Source organism: Eulemur rufifrons, chromosome 4 (genome assembly GCF_041146395.1).
Source record: "Eulemur rufifrons isolate Redbay chromosome 4, OSU_ERuf_1, whole genome shotgun sequence".
In the NCBI taxonomy this organism is placed as follows: Eukaryota; Metazoa; Chordata; class Mammalia; order Primates; family Lemuridae; genus Eulemur; species Eulemur rufifrons.
This window is the reverse complement of record NC_090986.1, coordinates 83,785,929-83,795,634: the sequence shown is the minus strand read 5'-3', so window position 1 is coordinate 83,795,634 and position 9,706 is coordinate 83,785,929. Positions and strand designations below refer to the sequence as shown.

General features: G+C 63.8%; 2 protein-coding genes across 4 annotated transcripts in view; one reads left to right on the top strand and one right to left on the bottom strand.

Annotated features, from left to right (window-relative positions):
* The window catches only part of GRTP1 (growth hormone regulated TBC protein 1), a 199,161-nt gene that overhangs the window by 149,937 nt on the left and 39,518 nt on the right, over positions 1-9,706 (top strand). The window lies entirely within an intron of this gene.
* LOC138383017 (coagulation factor VII-like) lies at positions 171-9,571 on the bottom strand. 2 transcript variants are annotated; one of them, XM_069467803.1, is made up of 8 exons: positions 9,469-9,567; positions 7,374-7,534; positions 5,320-5,344; positions 5,132-5,245; positions 3,150-3,290; positions 2,135-2,244; positions 1,465-1,588; positions 171-994 (listed from the first exon to the last, which is right to left on the bottom strand). In XM_069467803.1, exons 1-8 carry the CDS (start codon positions 9,548-9,550, stop codon positions 399-401), a joined length of 1,353 nt encoding a protein of 450 aa, XP_069323904.1. In that variant the 5' UTR covers positions 9,551-9,567; the 3' UTR covers positions 171-398. The 2 variants fall into 2 exon arrangements, with proteins under 2 accessions (XP_069323904.1, XP_069323903.1); XM_069467802.1 differs by lacking the exons at positions 5,320-5,344; positions 7,374-7,534 and having other exon boundaries at positions 9,469-9,571.

Here is a 9,706-nt window from a genome sequence, read left to right as displayed (position 1 = left end):
CGCGCGGCTCCGTGCAGGCGGGCTGGCTAATGGGGACGAGCAGGACCTGGAATGTCCAAGGCTTAACCCAGGAAAGGTGATTTCTCAGCTCTTCCAAGTCCAGGGGGACGGGGGCGGAGGGAGGAGGGAGGGAGGAGGGAGGGGGGAGGGACAATAAGCAAACAAACAGCTGTGCTCCATCAACTTTATTTACAAACAGTGCGGCTTGCATTCAGCCAACCCTCAGCCGTGGTCTGCAGACCCTGGTCCGCTCTAAGTAAACTCCTTGGTTGTCCCCAGGACCAGCTGCTGGTCCCCTGCCTCGCAGCTGTCTCTCCCTGTGTGTGTGTCTCTCTCTCTCCATCTCTCTCTGTGTCCCCCCACCAGGGCCACCTTGGGCCGGGGCATCTCGGGGCGCACTAGGGGAATGGGGCGCGCAGCAGGAAGCCCGGGCTTGGCTCGGAGCGCATGAGCCGGCGCAGCCAGTCGGCGTAGCGCGACACCCGGGTGTACACCCCAAAGTGGCCGGCGGCCGCGCAGCCCTCGCCCCAGCTGACCACGCCGGTCAGGTACCAGGTGCCACGGTAGTGCGTGGCGTGCGGGCCCCCGCTGTCGCCCTTGCAGGCGTCCTTGCTGCCGTCCGTGTAGCCGGCGCAGAACATGTTCTCGGTGACGCGCCGGGAGCCCGGCCGGCTCCGCGACTGCTCCTCGCAGTCCTGCGTCATGAGCCGCGGCACGTCCACGGCCATGAGCTCGCGCGCCGTGGCGCCGCGCTCCAGCAGCCGGCCCCAGCCGCTCACGGTGGAGAAGCGCACGGCCGCCAGCGCGCGCGCGGCGAAGGCGGGCTCCGGCAGGCACAGCGGCGCCACGTGCGCGGCCAGGCGGGCGGGCGCGCGCAGGCGCAGCAGGGCCACGTCGTGGTCCGGGGAGCCAGGGCTGTAGGTGGCCGGCACGATGACCTGCGCCACGCGCCGGGGCTGCTCGTCGCCGTCCTCCTGGCTGAGGTCGTGCTCGCCTGGGTGGGGTGGGGAGCCCGTTCAGCCGCGTGCTCGCCCGGGGCTCCAGGCCGGGGCTGGCCCGCCCACAGCCTGTGGCTCCCTGGGCAGCTGGGAACCGGCTGAATCTGGAACTGGGTGTTGGGAGCCGTGAGGAAGGGGTGGGAGGGGAGAGGGTGCCCCCAATTCTCCACAGTTCCTCCCAGCCCGGGCCTGAGCCTCCTGGGGTCCTAGTCTTGCGGCCCCCCCCAAGTGATCTTCCTCTGGGCTCTCGGCCCAGGTGAGGCAGGGCGGGTGCTGCACCCCCAGGTCTTTTCACCTTCACGAGGGGGCGGAAAGGAGGCTGGGAGCACGGCAGCTGCAGCGAGTCTGCCCACTCCCCTTTCAGGAGGCATCCACGGGTCGTGGACCTTGGCGGTGCCGCCCATCCCCCAGCCTTGGGACATCCCCCCTCGGTGGCTCTCAGATCAGGAGACAGGGCGGCACCTACCCAACACCACCGTCAAGTTCTTCCCGCTCTTGACTCTGTCAAAGCAGTGGGCTGCAGAGACCACCCAGTTGGGGTCCACCAGGGTGCCCCCGCACAGCAGAGCTCCGTTCAGCGTCAGCAGGGCCTGGGCAAGGGCACAAGTGCATTGAGGGGTCTCGCACCCCAAGGGACTGCTGGCATTGCACGACGGCCTCTGGAATCCAGGTCCCTCCTGGGCAAAGCTGTGCACCCTGGTTCCCGGAGGCCACTCCCCACCCCTGGGGAGCTGTTGTCCTGGCACTGTCCCGACAGTGGGCATGTCGTGTGGGATTCCACTGTGCACCTCCCGGGTCGGCACATAGCTTTGACCAGTGCCCCTGATTCTGCAAACATCAGCAAAGGTCCTGCCCCAGAGAGTTACCCTGAGGACGACATGAATTAACTGCTGAGCACCGGCGTGTTCTTTGCACTGAGTAGGCACTCAGCAAACGCCATTGTCTGTTCGTCCTCCTTTCCCCCAGCAGAAGCCAGGAGGCTGCTGAGCTGCGAGCGAGGGGTGGGCTGACGGGGCAACCAGGGCCGGCCTGCGGCTTCCACTCTGAGCCCTGCGGATTAGTTCTCCTGCACAAGGCTCCACGCTGCTCAGAAGGGGAAACTGGGGCTGGGAAACCCTTGGCCAGGGAAGCCTTACCTGCCACGGACACTCCCCTTTGGGGCACACCTTGCCCCCCACGATTCGGCCTTTGGGAATGCTGGTGTTTCTTTTTTCCAGAATAGGTATTTTTCCACATGGATATTCAACTGCACAAAACAAAAGTCAGCAAGACAAGGTTTGCGAGGGACGAAGGCGCCAGTGGGTGGAGGCTCAGAAGCACCCATGACTGAAGAGCCGGGGACTGTGGGGCCAGGGGCTGTGGTGGGCAGGGCGGGCTGGGGGCTCGGGGGAGGTTGTGGAAGCCGCAGTGGGGGTGACGGTGTGCGGGGCTGGCCGGGTGGGGAACAGGTGTGGCTGCATCTTGGTACTGGGCTCTGCTGACTTTTCCAGGGGGAGGAGATGTTTTGCTTGAATTGACTGAAGGGTGAGTGATGCCCTGTCTGCAGAGGAACCCACGTGGAAAACCAGTGTGTTGTTTGGATCCTGTGCTGACTTTGGTCTTTAAAGTCCCTGGGCCAGGAAAGAACACCCTGAGAGGTGGCAGGCTGGACTCCAGGCTTTTTGGACAAGGCGGGGCCCCTCTACCTCTGAAGAGACACCGTGGGTGTGGGGTGTCCCAGCCTTTGGAATTGTAGCCCCATTAGTTTGAGGCTGGTTTGGAGAAAAATTCCACTTTCCTGAGAGGGCATGTCTTTAAAACTTTTGGAATCTAGAATTGTGCAGCAGCCGGCACAGACTCTGGGTGTGTCACAGTCAATTCATGAGCCCCGACGGGCCCCACACGTGGGACGAAGGTGAGACGGCCTTGACCGGCTCCCGGGGCCTGGCTGGAACAGGCAGGGGGCCCAGGGCCACCCAGGAAGCCCCCCCAGGGTGCCCGTCCTGGACACTGCGGCTCTGGGCTGCTCTCCACCCTCACCCCCCAGCCCCGGCAGTAGCAGGTGTTTGGTGCATGGGAAGCCACCCCCCACCTTTTAGCCAGGAAGATCATCTGCAGTGGGACAAGGCGTCTGGCACGTGACACAGCAGACAGCCCCTTGAGCCCCGTCACCTGTGGGCGCACAGGACACGCCATCCGCTTGTAGTGAGTACCCCTCGTGGCACCAGCAGGAGCGCTTGGCCTCCGCGTGGTCGCTGCAGTACTGCTCGCAGCCACCGTTCTCATTTGCGCAGATCAGCTTGTCGTTCTTGTCTGGGGACAGGAAGGGGATGGCCTGAGAGGGGGGTCCTGGTGGCGGGGGTGGCGCTCAGCTGTGGGCTGCGCTTGTCTGGGGACAGGAAGGGGATGGCCTGAGAGGGGGGTCCTGGTCGTGGGGGTGGCGCTCAGCTGTGGGCTGCGCTTGTCTGGGGACAGGAAGGGGATGGCCTGAGAGGGGGGTCCTGGTCGTGGGGGTGGCGCTCAGCTGTGGGCTGCGGGACTTGGCACCACCTGCTCTGTGGATTGGCCCTGGAGGATGGGGCCGCAGCTGGGGGAGCAGCCTGGCCGGTGGGGGGCAGGGCCATCCAGACCGCGTCTGGGGGACGCTAGGCTGGCAGGTGGGGCCTCCAAGACGCTCCCTCCTGGCCGGGCACGGTGGCTCACGCCTGTAATCCTAGCACTCTGGGAGGCCGAGGTGGGTGGATCGCTCAAGGTCAGGAGTTCGAGACCAGCCTGAGCAAGAGCGAGACCCCGTCTCTACTAAAAATAGAAAGAAATTATCTGGCCAACTAAAATATAGATAGAAAAAAATTAGCCGAGCATGGTGGCGCATGCCTGTAGTCCCAGCTACTTGGGAGGCTGAGGCAGTAGGATTGCTTAAGCCCAGGAGTTTGAGGTTGCTGTGAGCTAGGCTGACGCCATGGCACTCACTCTAGCCAGGGCAACAAAGCGACACTCTGTCTCAAAAAAAAAAAAAAAAAAAAAAAAAAAAAAAAAAAGATGCTCCCTCCTGCAAGCAGCTGACAGGAAGCTGAGGAGGGCCCTGCAAAGCAGTGAAAGCCCCTTGGCGACAGGAGAAGTGTCCTGCTGGGTTGGAGACGCTGCCAGTGAGAGGGCCAGGGAGGTGAGACCAGTCTCCAGGCCGGCCTCCTGCCACTGAGAGCCTGCCTGGCTCGGACGGAAGATCAGGGACCTTCCGTCTGACCTGGCTTGATGGGGGATGGGAGCCGGCCCCGAGGGAGGCTCGTCCTGGGACGAGCACAGCCAGGGCCGTGGTGCACCAAAGGCTGAGCAGCAGGGAGTCTCTTTCCTCAGTTTCCCTTTACTCTTTCTGGGTTCTCTTATGCTTAGAGAAGACAGTGGCCGTGGCCCAGAGAAGCTAATTCTGTGTGAGGATGTGCACCTGGGCGGGAACAGCGGCGTTTGCCCCGGCCCTGGGGAGGTGCCCTCCGAGCCCTCGGGAGGGCTCACCTGGGCCTTGGCCGTGCCGCAGGAGCTAGCTAATGGCAGTGGGCCCTGTCTGCGTGACAGGGCCGAGGCTCAGGGGGGCTTTGCAGGTGGGCAGCACTTTGTGCGTCTCGTCACATGTTCTAGGAGAACTGGGGACTGTCCACGTGACTCCACTGGGGTGGGGACAACCGGAAGCTTGTGCCTGGCCCCTCTGCAGCTTTTAGCTGTGTCCTTTGCTGGAACGAACTGTGAGTGCGTCTGCTTCGGTGAGTTCTGTGAGTCCTTCTAGTGAATACTGACCCCGAGGGAGGCCAGGGGCCCAGACTGTGAATCGGATATCTGGAAGGTGAAAAAAGATCTCCTACCTTTGTAATGACAGGTAGCGAAGGTGAAGTTTAGCAAGCTGCCTTGCCTGGCAGTGACACAAAGACCTCCTGGGCCCTCTCCAGGCCGGTCAGAGCTTCCCAGGGCTGGGAGCCCAAGGGGCCACCAAGTCTGAGGGTTAGAATCTTGGGGCCCTAGATGGAAGACCCTCAAGGTCGGAAGGGGCCTTGGATGTCACCCAGATAGACTTCCCTCTGGGGCCGAGCCCTGGCTGGACCAGTGCCCGCACTCCGCGCTGCCCGGGGCCTCTGCGAGCCAGGGGACGGGAAGCGGAGCCTCACTCGTCTCGCAGTTCCGGCCCTCGAAGTCGGGGAGGCAGAAGCAGATGTAGGACTGGAGCTGGTCCTCGCAGGAACCCCCGTTCCGGCATGGATTTGAGGCACACTGGTCCCCATCTGCGGAGCGGGCTGGCGTCAGTGAGCTGAGGAGAGGGCTGGCAGGCAGGACCGGGACGGGCTCGCTGACTCACCGTTGTAGGAAATCCAGAACTGCTTCTGAGGGAACGAGAGAGGAAGCCGCGTGAGACACCTGCTGCCCGGAAGCACCAGCGACAGTATCCACGAACCGGAATGACGGGCTGGGATGAGGCGGTAGGCTCAGGAATCCTGATTTCCCTCTCGAGATGAGGTGGGCTCATCTCGGGGCGGGGGGGGCATTTTTCCTAATCTCTCCCCTCTCCGGGGCATCTAGAGCCACCAGAGGCCACGTGTTTGCCTCTCCCAAGTCAGAACATCCGAGTTTCAGCCCCGACTCTGCCACCTCCGAGCTGGAAACCCGGGCAAGACACAGATGCTCTGACCTCCATCCCGTCTTCCGACGGGGCACCCACCCACCCACGGGCTGTCACCAGGACAGGGGCAGCGAAAGACTGACAGGCATTCCGAAACTGCAAAGGGCCCATTGATAAAACTGATTCCTGAAGCAGCTTTGGCGAACTGAATTTAAACTCACGGCGTTGCCGTGAGAATGTACCAGATGAGCAGTGCTGACAATGCCCTGAAAGCTGAGCGGCGTAAAATCGTGGGCCACGACCACCCTCAGTTTGCCCGGAAAAGGTCATGTTAGTGCCTGTCCCAAATAGCTGGACTTCCTGGAGGGTATGAGGTACCCTGAGAGTGTGAGAGTGTGTGGGCCTGTGAGCGTGAGTGAGGGGTCCTGTGTGCGTGAGGGGCCCTATGAGCGTGAGGGGCCCTGTGAGAGTGAGGGGTCCTGTGTGAGAGGGAGGGGTCCTGTGTGATGGGAGGGGTCCTGTGTGAGAGGGAGGGGTCCTGTGAGAGGGAGGGGTCCTGTGTGATGGGAGGGGTCTTGTGTGAGAGGGAGGGGTCCTGTGTGAGAGGGAGGGGTCCTGTGTGATGGGAGGGGTCCTGTGTGATGGGAGGGGTCCTGTGTGATGGGAGGGGTCCTGTGTGAGAGGGAGGGGTCCTGTGTGAGAGGGAGGGGTCCTGTGAGAGTGAGGGGTCCTGTGTGATGGGAGGGGTCCTGTGAGAGGGAGGGGTCCTGTGAGAGGGAGGGGTCCTGTGTGATGGGAGGGGTCCTGTGTGAGTGAGGGGGTCCTGTGAGAGGGAGGGGTCCTGTGAGAGGGAGGGGTCCTGTGTGATGGGAGGGGTCCTGTGTGAGAGTGAGGGGTCCTGTGTGAGAGTGAGGGGTCCTGTGTGACGGGAGGGGTCCTGTGAGAGGGAGGGGTCCTGTGAGAGGGAGGGGTCCTGTGTGAGGGAGGGGTCCTGTGTGACGGGAGGGGTCCTGTGTGACGGGAGGGGTCCTGTGAGAGTGAGGGGTCCTGTGAGAGTGAGGGGTCCTGTGAGGGTAAGTTGTCCCATGGGTGTGAAAGGTGACATGAGTCAGGGCTGGTGGTAGAAAGCTCGGGACCAGTGTGGACAAGGAGCCCGGGACCGAGGGGACGGCTGCTGCTTGCTCCAGCAGCTCTGACCTCGCTCGGGTGGTGCCAGAGATGGCCCATAACAAGCCACTGGAACCTGCCGACCCCAAAGCCTGTCTCCCGTCACACCCTGGCCCACTCTTCTGGTGAAAACGTTCACACGGAAATGTTTTAAGAGAAAGGAACATGTCAAAGATGCGCAAATACAGAAATTTCAGAACTTGAAGCCAGAAGCCAAGCTGGCCCTATCCACAGGCCCACGTCGGTGGGGGAGGCCACGGTTCCCTCTCGCGGGCCGGGCTCCCCCACATCTGCGTGGCCCACGCCGCTGTGATGCTGGGGCTGCCCTGCACCCCCAGGGACTTGGGGTCCTTCCTGGGGAAGTCAAGGGACACATCGAGTGTGCTTTCAGATGACATTTTGTGAGGTAAAAACCGGCATGCGTGGAGGATGTCCCTGGAACAGGGCGAGGGAGGTGGCATCGCCCAGGAGAGTGAAGTTATCCTAAGAGGGGGGTGACCCCACCTGCGCGGGAAGTAATGAAGAGACGTGGACCCCTGGCGAGACCCCAAACACCACCTCCTCCCTCCCTGCAGCCTCTGCACACTTGGGCATTTGGGCGGTGCCGGCCCCTCCGGGGGACTCACCGTCCGCTCCGTGTCCCTGAAGATCTCCCGGGCCTCCTCGAAGGAGCACTGCTCCTCCTTGCACTCCCTCTCCAGGGAGCCTGGCCGCAGCTCCTCCAGGAACGAGTTGGCGCGCCTCTGCCGGCGCAGGACACCGTGGGCCGCCTCCTGGGTGATGAAGACTGAGAAGCAAACCCCACGGAATACGCTTAACCCGCCGTGCCGAGATGCTGGGAGACCGGCCACGCTGGGCTCCCCCTGCTCCGTGGTGGCCTCAGAGGTTCCTGTCTGCCCCGGGGCGGGAGGGCCAAGGCCTGCTCTGCCTCCAGGGCTGAGGGCCACAGACCAGCATGGCGCCTGCAGGCCTGGCCGAATTTGGTGCTTTCCGTGGGCGGCTGGTGACAGGTGGCGCGGCACAGCCCTCCATGCGAGTACGCGGCAGCGTGCTCTCTGACTAGTTTGACACGCGCATCCTTTTTGACCTGGTGGCTTCACTTGCAGGAGTTTATTCTAAGGGAGTATCCGAGGCCGCGCACACGCAGCCACGGGGAGCTACTGACAGTACAACGCGCATCAGAAGCCACCACGGGCGGCTCCCTGCTGCCGTCAACTGCAGTGCGGCCCAGCAAGTGCAAACGAGGGTGGCACCACGGTGTGCGCTGTACCGTCCCCCTTCTGGGTACACAGCAGGTGCTCACGAACGATATGTAAGTGCTGACTGGGCACGTCACAGCCCTTGTGTGAAACCTAAATTCCTCATCCGTGACGCTGCCGTGTCCCTGGCGGCCAGCCCTGCTCCTCCCCAGGTTCCTGGTGGACGGCACGGCCCCTGCCTTGGCCCCAGGCCACACGGCACCCACCCGTGCTCACCCCGCACGCCAGCTCTCGGCAGTCCTGGGTGCCCGCCTGCGTCACACGGGCCCCATTAGCTCAAGACCCTGTGGCTTTCCCTGGGCCCCCTGGCCCCTGAGCGGGGACCTCCCGAGTGTCCTCTCAGCCGCTCACGGCAGCCCGACCACCACTTGCAGGCGATGGGGCCCCACTTTGCTTATGAGGAACACGAGGTCGGTGGGGCTTCAGATGGACCTGAGGACACCCAGGGCGGCGCTACTGTCATTCATCAGGACACCTGACAGCTGTGGGGACCGTGGCCTGGAGGGCGCGCAGGTGGAGGCTAGGAGGGTTAAGTTGTTGAAAGTTATGCAGAGGCAGAAATTAAGTGGGGAGCCCCTGAGCCCTCCTGGGGCAAGAGGGGTGTGGAGAAGGTGGGGGGGTAGGACCAGCTGGCAGGGGGGAAGCCGTGTGCGGCAAAGACACGAGTGACAGGGTGCCTGGCGGGCGCTGGGGAGGCTGGAGGAGGTGTCCAGGGAGGACGAGCTGGGGCCTTGCTGGAGGACGAGGACCGTGGGGCTTGGGCAGCGGGAAGGGGGTGACGGCGCAGGGCCGGGTGGGCGCGGTCAGCTGCCGCACGGGAGGGAAGGGAGCGCGGAGGGCGGCGCACTGGGCCGTCGGGGCTGACAGGGCCACGTCTTTCTCCACATCAGACTTCACGCGTCGACGTTCCCAGGGAGTCAGTGGGGTGTGGGAGGAGAGGTGGGGGACGCAGGCAGGGAAAACCGAAGAATCGCCTCTGCGAGGGCTCCCAGCACACAGCACGTGCCCACGTTTTCTCCCCGAGGCCTCAGCACCCCCGTGCGGGGCAGGGAGGGTGGCCGCGGTCACAGAGCTGCGGAGGTGACCAAGCCTGCAGCCCCCGTCCGTGCCCCATCCCCGACACACCAGCCCTGAGCCCGGGAGCCACAGAGTGAGGCACCAGCGGGCCCTCCCAGGCGCTTGCAGGGCCCGGAGCGCACCACCCCCTCCTGAGAGTTCTCGGAACAATAATTGCACCGACGCCGGGCCAGCAAGCGCCAGCAAGCGCGGCCTTTGCTGTGCCACAGTGAGCGCCGGGACGCTGGTCTCCAGGTGGAAGCTGCCTCCATACCTCAAGCTGGGCCACCAGCAAACGCTCCTGGGCAGGGGTGCCCAGCACAGGTGAGCGAGGCCTGGGCACAGCCCGGCCACCCTGCATCCCGGCCGCCCCCCATTCCGGTTTAGGGGGAGCTCCCAGGTGTACCTGCAGCCAGACAGCCCTGAAGCCCGAGCAGAACGCAGAGGAGCCTGCGGGCCATGACGAGGTCCCAGCAGCCTGTTGACATTCCCAGCAGGACTGGCGGGCAAAGGGCAATGGGGCTGGGGGAGGGGAGGGGACAGCGTCCCAAACACCGGTGAGGGCCGTGCCCTTGGTTCTGCCACCAAGCTCAAGGCGGGAGAGCAGAGCATGGTGGTCCCGGCCCCGCCTGCGAAGCTTGTGC